A 19,273-nucleotide genomic window follows, 5' to 3' on the forward strand; every position below is an offset into this window, starting at 1 on the left:
TCTGAGTCCCAGCTGCTCTGCTTCCAGTTCAGCTCCTTGCTAATGCACCTAGGAAAGCAGCAGAACATGGCACAAGCTCTTGGGCCCCTGCCAACTACGTGGGAAACCTGGAAGAAACTCCTGGCTTTGGCCTGGCGCAGCCCTGGCCATTTGAGAAGTGAACCAGTAGATGGAAGATATCTCCCCCACCCTTCTCTAGGTATCTCTGCCTTTCAAATACATACATAAATCTTCAAATACATAATTAAATAAATAAATAACGATGCTGTCATCATCATGTCTACTGTTCACAGTAAGAGGACTTCACAAATAAAGTCAGCGAGTGCTTTCTCAAGTGATGGGCCGGGACTCCTGGGCCTCGTGGACACAGAGATGACAGCCAATCTCCTCAGAGCCCGAGGGAGGAACCGACAGCAGCTCCACCCAGGTGCTCAGCACACGCCCCTCCCAGGCCCGCGCCCACCATGCCTGTCCAGTACCCTGCACTGATGGGAGTGATCAGCTCCGTGGCGGTTGTCACTTTGGCTTTCACTGTCATGATGTTGAGGTTCATGAGGTAGTAGAAGGTCAGGTGAAGCACACTGTCATCTGGAGCAGGGGTTGAGAATGGAAGGGACAATTTATAAGTCACACACGTAAAGCAGAGTCAACAGTGCCACAGAAACACCAAGTGGTTTTATGGCCTTTTACTATAAAAGCTGAAATGCAACAGCAACGTAATATTTGATAAAAAACAGCAAAGAGCATGTCTACCAATTCTTTGCTTCCCTCTAAGAAGCACCCTTGGGTATGGGCTCGACTCAGTGATTCTGCTTCTAAGAAATACAATGTGGAGGCCGGCGCTGCGGCTCACTAGGCTAATCCTCCGCCTAGCGGCGCCGGCACACCGGGTTCTAGTCCCAGTCGGGGCGCCGGATTCTGTCCCGGTTGCCCCTCTTCCAGGCCAGCTCTCTGCTGTGGCCAGGGAATGCAGTGGAGGATGGCCCAAGTGCTTGGGCCCTGCACACCATGGGAGACCAGGACAAGCATCTGGCTCCTGCCATCAGATCAGCGCAGTGCGCCGGTCGCAGCGCGCCAGCCGCGGTGGCCATTGGTGGGTGAACCAACGGCAAAGGAAGACCTTTCTCTCTGTCCCTCTCTCTCTCACTGTCCACTCTGCCTGTCAAAATAAATAAATTAATTAATTAAAAATTAAAAAAAAAAAAAAGAAATACAATGTGGAAAGGAAGCACGGGGCCAAGGTCATCATGATTAGTAACAAGAGACATGTCCATAACCTCACTCAATCAAGGTCTTGAAAGAAAAGGAAAGAGTTGGGGCCAGTGTTGTGGCATAGTGGGTTAAGTTGCCACTTGTAGCACCGGCATCCCATATGGGCACTGGTTCAAGTCCCATATGCTGCATCCAATCCTGCCCCCTGTTAATGTGCCTGGGAAAGCAGTGGAAGATGGTCCAAGTCCTTGGGTCCCTGCACCCACATGCAGTATCTGGAAGAAACATCTGGCTCCTGGCTTCATCCTGGTCCAGCCCCGGCCGTTGTGATCATTTGGGGAGTGAATCAGTGGATGAAGACCTCTCTCTATCCCTTTGCCTCTGCATCTCCTCTGTAACTCTCTCAAATAAACATATAAATCTTAAATAAAAAGGTGGGGGGCAGCATAGTGGCGTAGCAGGTAAAGCTACCACCTGCAGTGCTGGCATCCCATGTGAGCGCCGGTTCGAGTCCTGGCTACTCCACTTCCAATCCAGCTCTCTGCTGTGGCCTGGGAAAGGAGTGGAAGATGGCCCAAGTCCCTGGGCCCCTTGCACCCGTGTGGGAAGACTTAGAGGAAGCTCCTGGCTCCTGGCTTTGGATCAGTGCAGCCCAGGCCATTGCGGCAAACAGGGCAGTGAACCAGAGGATGGAAGACCTCTCTCTCTCTCTCTCTCTGCAACTCTTTCAAATACATAAATAAATCTTTAAAAAAAAAAAAAAAAAGGATTAACCCCTTTAAAAAAAAAAAGAGAAGAATGAGGAACTGTCACCACCTGGAGGAGACTACGGAGTATGACAACTAAATATAGTGACAGATCCTGGCTTGGATCCCAAGACAGAAAAAGGATGAGTGGAAAAATAAGGGAATGCTGACAAGTTCTGTAGTCTGCTTAATGGTATGGGACCACTGAAACGGACACTGGCTTTGCTAACCATGTGACAGTTAATTCAGCTGGTAACTTTGGGGAAGCTAAATGAACAGTTTGTGGGGACTCTCTGTATTATCTTTACAAATCTTTTCATAATAAATAAAATTCCTAATTGACACAAAGTAACTGTATATATCTACGGGGTACAGGGTGACATTTCAATACATGTATACACAGTACAATGATCAGATCAAGGTAACTCTCCTATCTACCACCTCAGACATCATTTCTTCAGGTTGGGGATATTCAAAATTCTACTAGTTATTCTGAAATATTCACGGGGGTTGGTGCTGTGGCACAGTGGATAAAGCTACTGCAGCAATGCTGGTGTCCTATATGGATGCTGGTTTGAGTCCTGGATGCTCCAATTCTGATCCAGCTCCCAGTTAATGCTCCTGAGAAAGCAGCAGCAGATGGCCAAAGTCCTTGGGACCCAGCAGCCATGTGGAAGACCAGATGAGGCTCCTGGCTCCTGGCTTTGGATCCACCCGGCCCTGGCTGCTGCGGCCATTTGGGGAGTGAACCATGGAAGATCTCCCTTTGTCTCTGTTCTGCCTTTCTGTATTGCTTTCAAATAAAATAAACAAATCTTAAAAAAAGAAGAAGAAGAAGAGGAGGGGAGTGCCTGTGGGGGGAATAAAAAGCATTATTCTGGGGCAGACATTTGGCTCAACAGCTAAGATGCTCACATCCCAGTGCCTCCATTTGAGTCTCTGCTCCACTTTCGGTCTACTTTCCTGCTCACGCACACCCTAGGAGGCGGCAGGTGATGGCTCAGGTACTTAGGTCCCTGCCGTCTACATGGAAGAACTGAATTGAGTTCCAGGCTCCGAGCTTCAGTCTGGCCCAACCCAGGCTGTAGGAGGCATTTGGATGGAAGATCTCTGTCTGTCTGCCTTTCAAGTAAATAAATAAATTTTTTTAAAAAAGAAATACTGCTCAAAGTTATCTCACTGTGCTCCAGAACGTTCAAGGTTATTTCTCCCATCCAACTACACCCCTGTACCCATTCACCATCCCCTCTATCCCTCCAACCCCCTACAATTCTTCTAAAGTCTATAATTATCTCAAAATAAGAAGAAAAGGCAAAGATCACTGTGGAAACTGCATTTCCATTTATATAAAAAATAAAGGGCCAGCAGAGTGGCATAGTAGGCTAAGCCTCCACCTGCAGTGTTGGCATCCCATATAAGTGCCAGTTTGTGTCTCATCTGCTCCTCTTCTAATCCAGCTCCAAGCTAATTGCCTGGGAAAGCAGTAGAGGATGGCCCAAGTTATTGGGCCCCTGCACCCATGTGGGAGACCTGGAAGAAACTCCTGGCTCCTGATTGGCTCATTGTGGCCATTTGAGGAGTGAACCAGTGCATGGAAGACCTTTTCAAAAAAATATATATATATTTATTTATTTGAGAGGTAGGGTTACAGTGAGAGGGAGAGACAGACAGACAGGTCTTCCATCCATTGGTTCCCTCCCCAAATGGCTGCAATAGCCAGCACTGAGCTAATCCAAAGCCAAGAGCCAGGAGCTTCTTTCAGGTCTCCCACGTGGGTGCAGGGGCCCAAACATTTGGACCCCTGCTTTCCCAGACCATCAGTAGGGAGCTGGATCAGAAGATGAGAAGCCAGGACAAGAACTGGCACCCATATGGGATGCTGGCGCCACAGGTGGAAGATTAACCTACTGCGCCACAGCGCCAGCCCCAAGACCTTTTTCTCTATCTCTCCCTCTGTCTGTAAATATATCAAATAAATAAATAAAATCTTGAAAAATAAAATAAAGAAGGTGATAAATAGAAACTTGCATGAAAGCTTCCAGTGTACAGAATATTCCCACCACACACATAAGTGATCTGTCACAAAGCTGTCCTTGGAGGTAAGAGCAGGATTGGCATCTGAGAGCCTGGGTAAGAGGGACACTTAAAAGTCCACGCCAAGTCTTATGCTGCTGGGATGCCTGACCACACACTACCTTCCAATACCAGACAATCTCTGTAGAATGCACAGTTGTACTTACATGTATTCAATTAAGCATATTGGTCATGTCATTCAAAACCTGCATATGCCTGTACCTTGTTCTCTGTACCTGACTTGTCAAATTCAGACAGAGGTACAGTTTTACCAAGCTTCATTTCCAGATCTCGAGTTCTGTTGCTGTGTTGTTACGGTTATACATTTAAAACCACCACCACCACCACCACCCTCCATGTGTAATAAACAAGGATTCCTGGCAAACAGGAATGCTTTAGTAGCACGAAGCTTGCCGGGCCTCTGCCCCTGGAGCTGGCAAAGCCTCAGGCTGTGGGTCCCCAGAACAGAGTGAGCAGGGCGGACCTTTACACTTTACGTCCAGCATGACAGACAGCGGGTGCCGCTTCAGCATCTCCTTGCGCTTGTCGTCCAACTGAACCCCCAGCGTGGGCCGCCGGCGTTTCTGGAACAAGGAAAGAGCGGACTGATGAGCGCTGGCCCTGGGACTCTCCCTCCCTGTCCCTCCCACCTGAGGTCTCTGCCTGGCTGCCTGCGACCTGCTACTCTGGCTCAGCGGCTGCCAGGCTCCCCTCCCAGCAGCTGGTCCTCTCAAACTCTTTCTCTGCTTCTGGGGCGGCAGGTGCTGCCAACAAGCAGGGCCCAGTACAGCCGATGCCCCCAGAGAGGAAAGGGCTCTCACCGTGGTCTGCTCCTCCTCGGCATCAGAGTCGCTCTCGTCATCTGCAGCCACACAGACAGGGCAGTGGGGGGTTAGAGGGCTCCAACAGTCCCTGCAGCCCACCCAGACCACAGGCACTCCAGGGACCTAGACCCTGTCTTCTATAAATGGATTCTTTAGAATAAATAAAGGTGTTTTTATTCAGTACAGAAATCATGGAAATGACAGGAGAGAAAACTGAGGGGTGGGCGTTCGGCTCAGTGGTTAAAAGCCCATTTGAACCCTTGTATCCCATAGTGGAGTGCCTGGATTCCAGTCCCAGCTCAGCTTCCAGTTCCAGCTGTCTGCTACCGTGTCACCTGATTCAAGAGGCTGAGACCCTGCAGCCTGTATGAGAAACCAGGACCGAGTTCTGGGTTCCTGGCCTCAGACTGGCATAGCCCCAGCTACTGCGCGCATTTGGGGAATGAACAGTGGACAGATCTCTTTTTTCTCTCTCTGCCTTTCAAATAAATTAATAAAATTAAAAGAATGACCTTAAATCCACCACTTCTGCTTTCCAAAAGGGCTTTCTACTGTCATTTCTACGGAGGACTGGCCCTTCCACTGGTGACAGGGTAACAATGGTAATACAAGGAATGATCTCACAAGCTGAGGAGCTATTATGTACCAGGCATGTCAGTAAGGCCTTTGTGTGCACTTCCTCACTCTACCCACATAGTAATTTTGCAAACAAGTAAACTGAGGCTTAGAAATGTTAAGGACCTCCCCCAGGGTGAGGAAGCAAGTGGCAGGGCTGCCCTCCAAAGGCAGGTCTTTGTGACTGCAGGAAATGAGCTCTCCCCATCTCCCCCAGAGTGCTTCCTATGCAGAGGTCTTTGGGGTGGCCTGGTGGCCCTAGGAGAGGCAGCACAACCACATTACCTTGAGAGTCCTCAGGAGGCTTGAACAGAGCCTTGGCTTCATCCACACTGCCTTCGATCGCCACAGACAACGTCTTATCTGTGGGCAAGAAAGAGCTGCATGGGAAAGTCACTTGGGAAGGCGGAGGCCAGGCAGAGCCAGCTCTGGGACGCAGTTCTTTTGCTTCTGCCCAGCTTCTTACTGACTAGAGTGGGAGCCCTTTCTCCAGATTAAGTGGAACAAGGTAGAAAACTTACAATTCTTTCCATCATTTAATGAGAACAAAGAACCCAAACTGCAGGTTCCCAGACAAGCATCCCCTAAGACTTTTTCCAGGTGTGCACTGAGGCCCAGAAATTCAAACTAAGAGCCTAAGCTATGTGGAACTCTTGTGCTAATTCTTAAAGGTTTGCACGCAGAAGCCCATACCTGTGCAGAGCCCAGAAACAGCAGCTCTCACCTGGCCAAGCACTTACTCACTACTCTGCACGACACCAAGCACCTGGCTGGCACTGTGTCGTGTAACTGGGAGGCAGTGGGAAGGTGGCAAGGGTGGGGACCTGGACCCTATAGTCCAGTCCCACCAGCTCACAAACACATGACCTAGAGTTACGACGCTGCTCTAAGCCTGTTTCTGCACATATGAAATGGGAGCTTGACAAACAGCAGCTACCCTGTTAAGTGGTGAGGACTGAATGTGCTGATGCTTATAATTTTAATCATAAATCTATATTTAAATATTAGTTTTTGATCCTCACAATAACCTTATGGGGCAGCACTATTACAGCCACTTATACATGAGAAAGTTAAGGCTCACAGAAGTTATATCCCAGCCAGGATTCAAGACCAGGTCTGTTCAATTTGAGCTTGGCCTGTTCCACACATCAGGTCCAACACCTTGCTAGGTGCTACCCCTGGGCCCCCTTTCTGAAACTCTGGGGGTCTAGGATCATGAGCCCAGACAGGTCACCGTCTCTTCTCCACCCTTAAAGAGTACAGACAGTCCTAGGAGCCCGAACAATCTGCCCAGCCACACTAAGGAGGGATGAGAAACTTCCTACAAGTGGCTGGCCCCTGCCTTGTCTCTGGTTGCCCCCATCCTCCACTGGCAAATGTTGGACTACCTTTTCAGTCATTTAATCTTGTACTTCTACAGGAAAACAGGAGCGGGAATAGACTGAGATTTATACACAAAAGAAGAGAAGTACTCACCCTGTCTAGGGGGCTGGGAGGAGGATTTCATATGAGCTGATGACGATGGAGACAGGAGGGAGAACAATGGGCAGGGAGAGGACGGGAGGGCCAGGAAGACACAAGAAGAGAGACAGTGATGTGTGGGGGCTCCTGGCAGAAGGAGAGGCATGCACTGGTGCAATGCATGCCTGTGTGACGCCGGGGGCAGGGAACGGTTCAGGTGCTGGGAGAAAGCTGCATCAGAGCAAGAGGCAAAAACTCCTCAAAACCCTAGCGAAATCACAGGCTGCCCGTAAGCATAGGGGATGCATCCTCTGACCTAGCACCTCACTGCAATCACATGCAGCCTGTTTGGGGTGTGGCAAAAGCCCAGGAGAGCTGGCTGGAACCTACGTTCACCAGGCCCCGCCCCCAGAAGCAGAACAAGAGGCGCTGATCCACTGGCCAAGCGTACCTTGCTAGGGCGAGCACTTGGGAGCCCAGAGTAGCCTGCGTGCTGCACCCCACAGCCACCAAGCCAGGCTCAGGAAAACCAAAGCCACTTTCTGAAATGCCCATCAGGTTAGTCCAGCCTCAGATCAGCTAGTCAAATCAGTCATGCTAGGCAGTGCGAGGGGAGGCAGCCTCTGTCACCTGAGGGCTTCTGGGCAGGGACGGGGAGCTCCCCTGGGCGGCAGTGCTTCCAAAGGATGTGGGCAGCCATGGCTGCAGCTCCCACAGCCCCTCCTCCTCACCCGGTCCCCATACTCACCACAGGCCTGCCCGTAGGCAGTGGCCTGAACAAAGAGCACGTAGAGTGGAGGCGGCAGGTGCCTAGCTGTCTCATACTGCTTGTGAGCCTGGTCGAACGGCATGAACAGGTACTCCTGCACTGGGAGGGAAGCCTGCACACAACAAAAGGATTTGTGTTTGTGTGTGTGTGTATGTTTGTGTGTGAAAGCTAGTCCCCCTGCTTAGTGACTGCTTAGTGACTGTAGTTTATTTATGGGAATAATAATAATAATAATAAACCAGTAGAACTAATAGGCAGATAAAAGGTCAATATGAAAAAGTCGATTGCATTCCTTTATGCCAGTAACAGACAGTAAAAAAGATGATGAAATTAAAAAATTCCTTGGAGCTGGTATTGTGGCACCATGGGTTAAACCATTACTTGTGAAGCAGCCATCCTACATGGGAGTGTGGGTTCCAGTCTGGAACCTGGCTACTATACTTCTGACCCAGCTCCCTACTGAAGTACCTGGGAAAGCAGCACAAGATGGCCCGTCACCCACAAGGGAGATCCAGATGGCATTCCTGGCTCCTGGTTCCAGCCTTGCCAAACCCTGGCTAATGCAGCCATTTCAGGAGTAAACCACTGGATGAAAGATCTCTAGTTCTCTCTCTGCTCTTCTGCCTTTCAAAAAAAAAGCAACTCGAGCACAGCAGTTGTTAAGGCAGAGGAGTACTAACCACTGTTTTTTTGTTTTTTTTTTTTTTTTTTTTTTTTTTGACAGGGAGAGTGGACAGTGAGAGAGAGAGACAGAGAGAAAGGTCTTCCTTTGCCGTTGGTTCGCCCTCCAATGGCCGCTGCGGCCGGTGCGCTGCGGCCGGCGCACCGTGCTGATCCGATGGCAGGAACCAGGAGCCAGGTGCTTTTCCTGGTCTCCCATGGGGTGCAGGGCCCAAGCACCTGGGCCATCCTTCACTGCACTCCCTGGCCACAGCAGAGAGCTGGCCTGGAAGAGGGGCAACTGGGACAGAATCCGGCACCCCAACCGGGACTAGAACCCGGTGTGCCGGCGCCGCTAGGCGGAGGAGTAGCCTAGTGAGCCGCGGCGCCGGCCTTAACCACTGTCTTAACTGCTAGGTTCAATGTCGACCCTCCAGGACTTTCTGAAGTACTCATACAAAATCTGCTTCCTAGATGACTACAGATCTAAATTTGAAAGATAAACAGCAGAGCTTCTATTAGAACACACAGAATATCCCCATGACCTTGGGAAAAACATTTCTTAAACAGGACACAAAAAGCACTAACCCTAAAGGAAAAGATTAAAAATTAGATAATTATTAATAAGATAATAAGAACGTCTGTTCATTACAAAAAAATGCCATCATGAGAATGAAAAGGTAAGTCATGGGATGGGAACAAAGGTAACAGGGAACAGACTCATGTCCGGGGGTGGGTGGGTGGCCTAATAGTTAAGATGCCTGCATCCCACATGAGAGTGCCCTGGCTTAAAAACCTGCCCCTTGCTCCCGACTCCATCTTCCTACTAATGCAGACCCTGGGAGGCAGCAGTGATGGCTCAAGTCACTGAATTCTTGCACTGATGTGGGAGATCTGAGTTAACTGTCCCTGCTCATTGTGGGCCATCTGAAAGGGAACCAGCAGAGGGAGTTTTCCTTTTTCTCTCTGCTTACCCGCCTCTTCCTTTCAAATAAATACTTTAAAAAATTTATTTCTAGAAAATATAAATAACAGAAAAGTGGGTAAGAAACATGCAGAAGGACTTTCACAAAAGAAATTATCCAAAAGCCAATAAGCATTCAAAAGGTACTGTGCTCAATGTCACCAGTCCCTGGGGAAATGAAAACAAAAATCATAATGAGACACCCTCCAAAATGCCTAAAATTAAGGTAAGTAACAATACTAAGTGCTGGCAAGGATGTAGAGCAATTAAAACCGACTGGGCGCCAGTGGAATCAATACAATCATCTTAGAAAATTGTTTTCGTGTCCACCAAAGCTAAACATATGCATAGCATACTGTATATGACCAAGCAGTTTCATTCCTGGGTTCAACAGATCCGTGTACATATGTGCACCAGACACTCATATGAGAATGCTCATAACAGCATTACTGGTAACAGCCCCACCTGGAAACAACCAAAAGCAAACACTAAAGCCATCACTGAAAACCAATGCACTCCCAGTACGCACAACAGCACAGACGAACCTCAGAACTACTGAGCAAAAGAAGCCAGACACAAAGAGCACATACTCTGATCCTACTTGTGTAAAGGTCAAAGACAGGCAAAACTAACCCATGAAGTCAAAGTCATGGCTACTGGGCAGTGAGGAGACAGTGACCCAGACAGAGAAGAAACGACCTTCTGGAAAATTGGTAATATTCTTTCAACTGATTTTAGATACTGGTTATACAGATGTGTTCAACTACCAAACATTCATTGAGCTGTATACGTATATTAGTTGATTGCCTTTCTGTATATAAAATTATTATTTATTTGAGAGACAACGAGTTCCCGCCTGTTGGTTCACTCCCCAAGTACCCACGACAGCTGGCACGGGCCAGGCTGAAGCTGGGAGCTGGGAACTCAATCCAGGATTCCCACAGGGGTGGCAGGGGTCTCAGGATTCACATCACTGCCTGCTGCCTCCCAGGATGCACATGTTCAGGAAGCTAGAATTAGGAACAGCGCTCGGATTCTAACCAACCTACTCTAATATGGGATGTGGGTCTCCTAACCAGCATCTTAACTGTTAAGCCAAACAGTTGCACCTAAAATTATTCTTTAAAGTAATATACTGCAGGAGCCAGTGCTGTGGCGTAGCAAGTTAAGCCGCTGCCTGCAGTGCCAGCATCCCATGTGGGCATGGGTTCGAGACTCGGCTATTCCACTTCCGATCCAGCTGTCTGCTATGGTCTAGGAAAGCACTAGAGGATGGCCCAAGTCACTGGGCCCCTGCACCCACGTGGCAGACACAGAAGAAGCTCCTGGCTCCTGGCTTTGGATCAGCACAGCTCCGGCTGTTGCGGCCAATTGCGGAGTGAACCAGCGGATGGAAGACCTCTCTATCTCTGCCTCTCCTTCTCTTTCTGTGTAACACTGACTTACAAATAAATAAATAAATCTTTTTTAAAAAAGTAATATATTACATCTTTTAGAAAGTTATATTTGGGGGGCTGGCACTGTGGCGTAGTGGGTAAAACCACCACCTAGAGTGCTGGCATCCCATGTGGGCGCCGGATTCATCCCGGTTGCTCCTCTTCCAGTCCAGCTCTCTTCTGTGGCCCAGGAGAGCAGTGGAGGATGCACCCGCATGGGAAACCAGGGGGAGGCACCTGGCTCCTGGCCATTTGGGGGGTGAATCAACAGAAGGAAGACCTTTCTCTCTGTCTAACTCTGCCTATCAAATAAAAAAAAAATTAAAAAAAGAAAAAAGTTCGTGGAGATGTACATGTTGTGGTTCAGGGAGTTATACTGCTTTCTGCAGTACCAGGATCCCATATCAGAGGCCATTACAGTCGCCACTGTTCTGCTTCCAATCTAGATCCCTGCTATTAAGCCTGGGAAAGCAGAGGATGATGGCCTGAGAACTTAGACCCCTACCACCCATATGAGAGACGAGGATGGAGTACTAGGCTCCTGGCTTCGGCCTGGCCCAGTCCTAGCCATTGCAGCCATTTGGAGTGTGAACCAGTAAGTGGAAGATCTCTTTCTAGCAACTCTGCTATTCAAATAAATAAATCTTTAAAAAAAATTATAGAAAATGGAATGTAAAGGTAAATTTATTTTGGTGCAAAAAACTGTGAAATCATGCATATGAAAAATTCATGAGAAATGTCTATTTTGAAAAAACTATGTATGATTTCAAAATTTTTTGGTACTAAAATTTTATTTACTGTTTATTTCAGAAGCAGAGATAGAGGATGAAAGACAGACAAAGATAGAGACAGAGACTATCACTATCTTCTATCTCTTATCACTCCCCAAATGCCTGCAACAGCCAGGACTAGGCTGGGCCAAAGCCAGGAACCCAACCACTTGACCCATCATTCCTGCTTCCCAGGGTCTTCACCAGTGACAGTTGGATTTAGGAGCCAGAGTTTAGTGTGCAATATCTGAAGTGCATTCTTAACTGGTGCCTTAAACACTAGGTTAACTGCCTACCGCTAAACTTATCTTTTAACTCCATTTTCCACAAATTTTTGAAGTACTCTTGTATGTATACACAGATACTTTATAAACCAAGGTATACAAATAAGATCATACTGTTTTTTTTGTTTAATAATACACCAGATTCTCTTTCCATTTTTATTTATTTATTTATTTATTTTTTTGACAGGCAGAGTGGACAGTGAGAGAGAGAGACAGAGAGAGAAAGGTCTTCCTTTGCCGTTGGATCACCCTCCAATGGCCGCCGCTGCAGCCGGCGCACCGCGCTGATCCGATGGCAGGAGCCAGGATCCAGGTGCTTTTCCTGGTCTCCCATGGGGTGCAGGGCCCAAGCACCTGGGCCATCCTCCACTGCACTCCCTGGCCATAGCAAAGAGCTGGCCTGGAAGAGGGGCAACCGGGACGGAATCCGGCGCCCCAACCGGGACTAGAACCCGGTGTGCCGGCGCCGCATGGTGGAGGATTAGCCTATTGAGCCACGGCGCCGGCCTTTTTTTTTTTTTTTTTTTTTTTTTTTTTGACAGGCAGAGTGGACAGTGAGAGAGAGAGACAGAGAGAAAGGTCTTCCTTTGCCGTTGGTTCACCCTCCAATGGCCGCCGCGGCCGGCGCGCTGCGGCCGGCGCACCGCGCTGATCCGATGGCAGGAGCCAGGAGCCAGGTGCTTTTCCTGGTCTCCCATGGGGTGCAGGGCCCAAGCACCTGGGCCATCCTTCACTGCACTCCCTGGCCACAGCAGAGGGCTGGCCTGGAAGAGGGGCAACCGGGACAGAATCCGGCGCCCCGACCGGGACTAGAACCCGGTGTGCCGGCGCCGCTAGGCGGAGGATTAGCCTAGTGAGCCGCGGCGCCGGCCTACCAGATTCTCTTTCCGTCCAGTCATTCCATCAGTGGTATACTGACCCACACTTGCCTCATCGCCGTCAGGCTGTACAGCTTACTTAACATGCACCTGTTTAGGGACATTTTTAGAGGGTTTCCAGTTAACAGGAGAATATTTAATCACATGGAGGGGCTGGGATGTTCAGTACAACTAAACTTTTGATTTCTGTTTCTCTTTTGTCCTGTCCTGAAGCGTTCCTGGAGAATATTTTTGTTAACAACTCTAATTCTTTGCCTAGAGCTGAAGGGAGGAAACACAAATCTTGCCAAGTCCCAGAAAAGTGAGTTTTTAATTTCTCTAGGGTTCTTTTACAAACTTCCTCCACGTTAGCCACTTCCCTGGCGTCATAGAACAGTAAGGATTTAGACCGAACCTTGCTTCACAAAGCAAACAAAAATCAGGTCACCTATATAGAAAGATCCTCTACCAGTAAAGTGAGGACTTCTCCTATGGTACCAAATGGCTTTTTTTTCTTTTTTTTTTTTTTTTTTAAGATTTATTATTTACTTATTTATTTGAAAGGCAGAGTTAAATACAGAGAGAGGGAGAGACAGAGAGGTCTTCCATCCACTGGTTCACTCTCCAATGCTGGCTGATCTGAAGCCAGGAGCCAGGAGTTTCTTCTGAGTCTCCCATATGGGTGCAGAGGCCCAAGGACTTGGGCCATCCTTCACTGCCTTCCTAGGACATAGCAGAGAGCTGGACTGGAAGAGGAGCAGCCTGGACAAGAACCGGCGCCCACAGGTGGAGGCTTAACTCTCCAGGTTACAGCAGCGGCCCCTTACTGGCTTTGAAACACAAGTCAAGCTCTGAGCAGTTTGCCCCGAGGAGTCAGCCATCATGGGATCTGATGGATCTGATGGACGTCTACAGGAGCATGTTTAGTTGCATGGGGACTGTGGGGCTGACGGGGAGCATTCAGGGAATAAAATGAACTTCCACACAGTCTGAGAAAGTGCGTCACCCAGAGGATGTGCTCAATCAATAGATTTATCTGCTCCTGAGCCCACCCAGTCAGCACTCCTCTTCCGCCAGCTTATCGTCCCAGCTGGGCAGGGATGCAGACAAGCCCAACCTTGCACTGTGCTCCATCCACTTAGGACAAACGGGCCCCAGGGTGAGTGGTGGGGGCAAGGGCAAAGCCAAAGGCGGATGGGCCTCACCTGCATGATGCTGTTGAGGCGAGGCTGTAGGCTGCTCAGGTATTCCTTCTTCACCTCTATCTCCTTGAGAATCTTCTCCTTGTTGGACAGGCACTCTCGGTACTTCTCTGCCAGCCTGTCGGGGAGGCCAGAACACTGTCACCCACTGCCCCCAGGACACCAGGACCCACGTGATCACTGTCAGAATCCACCTAACAACAGCCAGGCACTTTGGTGAGCTCTTTACAAACAGGACTGTCTTTAATCCTTACAAGAACCCTGCAAGACAGGGACTCTTCTTACATCCAAAGGAGGAAACTAAGGCTCAGGAGGGAAGTGAACTTGCCCAAGGTCATCCAGCTAAGGGCAAGCAAAGAGTTGGGCTTTGAAACCATGCCTGTCTCTCTCCAGAGGCTCTGCCTGTGACCACTAGAGAAAACCTGTGCTGTCTTCAGTTTCACTTCTTACCTGAAAGGCTAGACCCCAACCTTGCACAAACGTGTGGACCTGGCAGCCGCATCACCCAAACAAAGCCTACAGACTGCCTGAGTGGGGAAGGACTGGGGACCAGGGCCACAGAAATGGAGCACCCGTGGCTCAGCCCATGCTGAGAACAAGCAGTGCACTGGACAGGGAAGTGACAGGCCTGCCCTACTGCCTGAGAACCACACTCAATGCTTATTAAATTCACAACCTGGACCATAGGCACAGAATACCTTCTGGAACAGAGAAAGGCAAGTATACCAACAGCTTGCTCTCCAGTGAAAAACAGAGCAGATGTGCTAACCAGCAGCCCTAAAATTCCCGTACAAACATGGAAGGAGCAAGTGGGCACTGCAGGCCACCTGGAATATCCCATATCAGAGTGCCTGGGATAAAGTCCAGCTCTGCCTCCAATCCAGTTTCCTGCTAATCAGCACCCTGGGAGGCAGCAGGCAATCACTCAAGTACTTGGGTCCCTACGTCCCTACCACCCACATGGGAGACCCACACAAATTTCCTCACTCCTGGTTTTGGCCTGCCCAGCCTGCAGCTGTTACATGTAGTTGGAGAGTGAAACCAGCAGATGGAAGATCTATCTCTGTGTTTTCCTCTGTGTCATTCTGCCTGTCCAATAATTAAATAAATCTTAAAAAACAAAACAAAACATGAAAGAGGGAAAAGCTCCCTATGAAAGGAAAGGATGGAACCATGAAAAGACCAATGTGGAAAAAAAAACAAAACAAAACACTATATTCTCAGGAAGACCTAAATTACATTACATTCTAGACTTTCTATTTAAGGTTAATAAATAAAAGCTCTTATTAGTGCAGTAAAGTTTATATGGAGCCCAGTGCTGTAGTGCAGCAGGTTAAACTGCTACCTATAGCACCAGCATCCATATGGGCACCAGTTCGAGTCCCGGCTATTCCACTTCCAATCCAGCTCCCTGCCAATGTGCCTGGGAAAGCAGCAGAAGACAGCCCAAGTGCTTGGGTCTCTGCACCCAACTGGGAGACCTGGATGAATATCCTAGCCCCTGCCAATGCAGCCATTTGAGGAGTGAACCAGCGGATGGAAGATCCCCTCTATATATCCCTATCTCTTCCTCTCTCCAACTCTTTATTTTTTTAAGATTTATTTATTTATTTAAAAGGCAGAGTTACAAAGAGGGAGGGGCAAAGGTAGAGGCAGAAGAGAGAGAGATCTTCCATTCACTGGTCCACACCCCAAATGGCTACAATGGCTGGAGCTGGGCTGATCCAAAGCCAGGAGTTTCTTCTGGGTCTCCCATGTGGATGCAGGATCCCAAGCACTCGGGCCCTCCTGTACTGCTTTCCCAGGCCATAGCAGAGGGCTGGATCAGAAATGGAGCAGCCAGGTATCAAACTGGTGCCCATACGAGATGCCAGCACTGCAGGCAGTGGCTTTACCCACTAAGCCACAGCACCAGCCCCTCTCTCTAGCTCCTTCAAATAAAATGAATAAATCTTTAAAAATTTTTTTAAAAATAAAAGTTTTATATGCAAAGAGCACTCACTTATCATGACAGTGAATAATGGAAATAACATAAAAGCCCAAGAAGGGAATGATTTTGTGAATTACTATGTTTACAGGCATTGGAAGGATGTATAACTTTCTTGAATAATGATTTCAAGGCTTTAGGATACCACAGGGGTACACTTACAAACAGGGGAAAAGGAAAAATACAAAATCAGATTTGTGACTTAAGAGATATTTAGGTCTTGGGTATTGCCATTTTTAAGGGAAGAAAAGTTACTCTACTTTTCTGTTAACAGCCTTAAGCAATTACAGCCCCACACAGAATGAGGTTGGTCTTGGTCAAGCTCCAACCATCCTATGTGAATTAATCACAAGAAGGGGTTTGGTGCTGGATCCACGGTGCCGTGGGGTCTGACGCCGGGTCAGGACAAAGCACTCTGTTCCATAGTTAACAAAGTCAGGAAGGAGGAACCACTACCTCTTCCGCTGCTCCAGCTCCCAGTCCAGACGCGCCAGAGTCTGCTGGTGAGGGTCTCCCATGGTGACGTCAGCCTTGCTGATATCTGGCGGAGCCTCCTTATAAAACTCTTCCAAACTGACCAGATCAATTTCTTCATGCTTTGACCTACAGGCAAAAACCAGACATCAAGTTGCTGTTTCTAGAAACCCAAACGGTAGCTTAAGCAGGTGCAAGGCTCCCAGCTATGCCCACTCAGCCTTAGTCTAAAATTACGCAAGATCCCGGAATCCAGTCTTTGCACTAACACTCATCAGTAGACAAAGAGAGGTGGTTGGGGACATGTCACATGAGTTAGCCAGTGAACAGGAAGGGATGCTTAGCAAACTGACAAGTTTCTCCAAGTTGAGCAGGAGAGCTAGCAGCATATAGACTGTCAGGTTGAAACCAAGACATGTCATTTAACAGGAACAAATACAAGGTCTGCGCTTAAGTTCAAAACATTACCTGCATAAACATAAAATGAGAAGATCCAGCAGAGTGGAACCAGTTATGAGTACAATCTAGGGCTGTAACTGTTGCAGGCATGATGACATCCATGTATAAAAGAAAAGAAACTCGGGGCCCACACTGTGCGCAGTGGGTTAAGGCCCTTGCCTGAAGTGCTGGCATCCCATATGGGCACTGGGTCTAGTCCTGGCTGCTCCTCTTCCAATCCAGCTCTCTGCTATGGCCTGGGAAAGCAGTAGAAAATGGCCCAAGTCCTTGGGCCCCTTCACCCAGGTGGGAGAACTGGAAGAAGCTCCTGGCTCCTGGCTTCAGATGGGTGCAGCTCCAGCCATTGTGGCCATCCAGTGGATGGAGACCTCTCTCTCTCTGTTTCTATCTCTCTCTGTAACTCTTTCAAATAAATAAATCTTTTTTTTAAAAAAAGAAAAGAAACCCAATACTCTCAGCTGCCTTAACAGTCAAGTGCCCAGGTCATGGTCACGTGATGGCAGTAACAGCAGCTGCCAGTCATCCCTCGGTATCAGAGGGGACTGATTCCAGGACCTCTGCCAACACCAAAATCCAACCATGTGCAAGTCCCTGATATAAAATGTGCACTAACTGCCATGAGTTAGGCCCATCCTCCCCTGTGCTCTAAATCATCTCGTTTACTTCTCTCACCTAAGATCATGGAAACGCTACACAGATAGCTGTCATCCTGTACTGTTTAGGGAATAAAGACAAAGTCTGTACATGTTCATTGTAGTCACGTTTTTTCCTGAATATTTTATGCATACAGAAGCCCAAGTGTATTAACAGATGCCCACCATATGCTTCCCTCACCTCATTTAATTCTCGCATTTCTAGGAAATGGGGATTGTGAGCTGCATTATACAAGGGTCAGTAAGCCCTTCAGTGAAGGTCACACAGCTGAGCTGGGATCTGAACCCAGGCCCCTTGACTCCAGGGCCCATGCTCCTTCCACACGGTCACATTTCCTCCTTACTCTGGGGTAATCAGCTTCCACTGGGCAATAATCACAGTCCAGGGTACCATGTTCTTCTATTTTTGTACCTTTCTAAACTTGACTCACGAGAAGTTTACTTCCTCCATCTTTATTCAGGTTCCTCCCACAATAGTATCTTAGCTAACCATAGTATGCTATCAAAATCAGGAAACTGACACTGGTACAATATCATTACCTCAGGCACAGATCTGATGAGAATTTTAATTAAGTGTTTAAATAAATAATATTCTGGGATGTATTTGTGAAGCAGATAAAGAAGCCTCTCAAAAATCCACACCATGGGGCTGGTGCTGTGGCGCAGTGGGTTAAAGCCCCAGCCTACAATGCTGGCATTCCACATGGGTGCCGGTTTGAGTCCTGGCTGCACCACTTCCTATCCAGCTCCCTGCTAATGTGCCTGGAAAAGCAGTGGAGGATGGCCCAAGTACTGGACCCCTGTTCCCTCATGGGAGACCCAGAGGAAGCTCCTGGTTCTTGGCTTCGACTGGCTTAGCTCCAGCCATGGTGGCCATCTGGGGAGTGAATCAGTGGCTGGGAGACCTCTTGACCTCTCTAGACCTCTCTTGGTCTCTATCTCTCTCAAGAACTCTTTTAAATAAATAAATAAAAGCACCATCACCATCATTACTGTAAATACCGGTAGGGTGCTTGGTGCAGTAGTTAAGATGTCACCTGGGACACCAGCATCCCCTATCAGAGGCCTGGGTTCGACCTGGCTCTCTTCTCCATTCCACTTTCCTGCTAATGCAGACCTGGAAGCATAAGTGATGGCTTAAATAGCTGGGTCCCTGCCAGCCATGTGGGAAACACAGACTGAATTCCTGCCTTGGCCCAGCCCTGGTTATTGCAGACATTTGGAGAGCGAACCAGTAGGTGAAAGATCTCTGTCTCTCTGACTTTCAGATGAAATAAATTTTTTTAAAATAACAAACTAGGGGGCCGGCGCCGCGACTCACTAGGCTAATCCTCCGCCTTGCGGCGCCGGCACACCAGGTTCTAGTCACGGTCGGGGCGCCAGATTCTGTCCCGGTTGCCCCTCTTCCAGGCCAGCTCTCTGCTGTGGCCAGGGAATGCAGTGGAGGATGGCCCAAGTGCTTGGGCCCTGCACCCCATGGGAGACCAGGAGAAGCACCTGGCTCCTGCCATCGGATCAGCACGGTGCGCCGGCCGCAGTGCGCTGGCCGCGGCGGCCATTGGAGGGTGAACCAACGGCAAAAGGAAGACCTTTCTCTCTGTCTCTCTCTTTCACTGTCCACTCTGTAAAAAAAAAAAAAAAAAACCCTAGGGCCAGCGCTGTAGCACAGTAGGTTAAGCCTCCTGCTATGGCGCCAACACTCCATCTGGGCACCGGTTCAAATCTTGGCTGCTTCACTTCCAATCCAGCTCTCTGCTACAGTCTGGGAAAGCAGCAGAAGATGGTCCAAGTGTTTGGATCCCTGCACCCGCATGGGAGACCTTGAAA

At 48.7% G+C, this 19,273-nt stretch overlaps 1 protein-coding gene across 5 annotated transcripts in view; it reads right to left on the bottom strand.

Moving 5' to 3' along the window:
* THOC5 (THO complex subunit 5) overlaps positions 1-19,273 on the bottom strand; it is a 47,035-nt gene that overhangs the window by 18,644 nt on the left and 9,118 nt on the right. For 3 of the 5 annotated variants that reach the window (XM_008274681.5, XM_089323349.1, XM_008274677.5), the window contains 8 exons: positions 16,317-16,463; positions 13,877-13,991; positions 7,680-7,812; positions 6,947-6,982; positions 5,756-5,833; positions 4,853-4,893; positions 4,516-4,615; positions 480-588 (listed from right to left, as the gene is read on the bottom strand). In XM_008274681.5, the coding sequence (XP_008272903.1) occupies positions 480-588; positions 4,516-4,615; positions 4,853-4,893; positions 5,756-5,833; positions 6,947-6,982; positions 7,680-7,812; positions 13,877-13,991; positions 16,317-16,463 (759 nt within the window). The remainder of the gene's footprint in view (positions 1-479; positions 589-4,515; positions 4,616-4,852; positions 4,894-5,755; positions 5,834-6,946; positions 6,983-7,679; positions 7,813-13,876; positions 13,992-16,316; positions 16,464-19,273) is intronic. The other 2 variants (XM_008274682.5, XM_089323350.1) reach the window with 1 other exon arrangement.

This window comes from Oryctolagus cuniculus, chromosome 21, assembly GCF_051225735.1.
Source record: "Oryctolagus cuniculus isolate XC-2025 breed Fujian yellow rabbit chromosome 21, ASM5122573v1, whole genome shotgun sequence".
NCBI lineage: Eukaryota > Metazoa > Chordata > Mammalia > Lagomorpha > Leporidae > Oryctolagus > Oryctolagus cuniculus.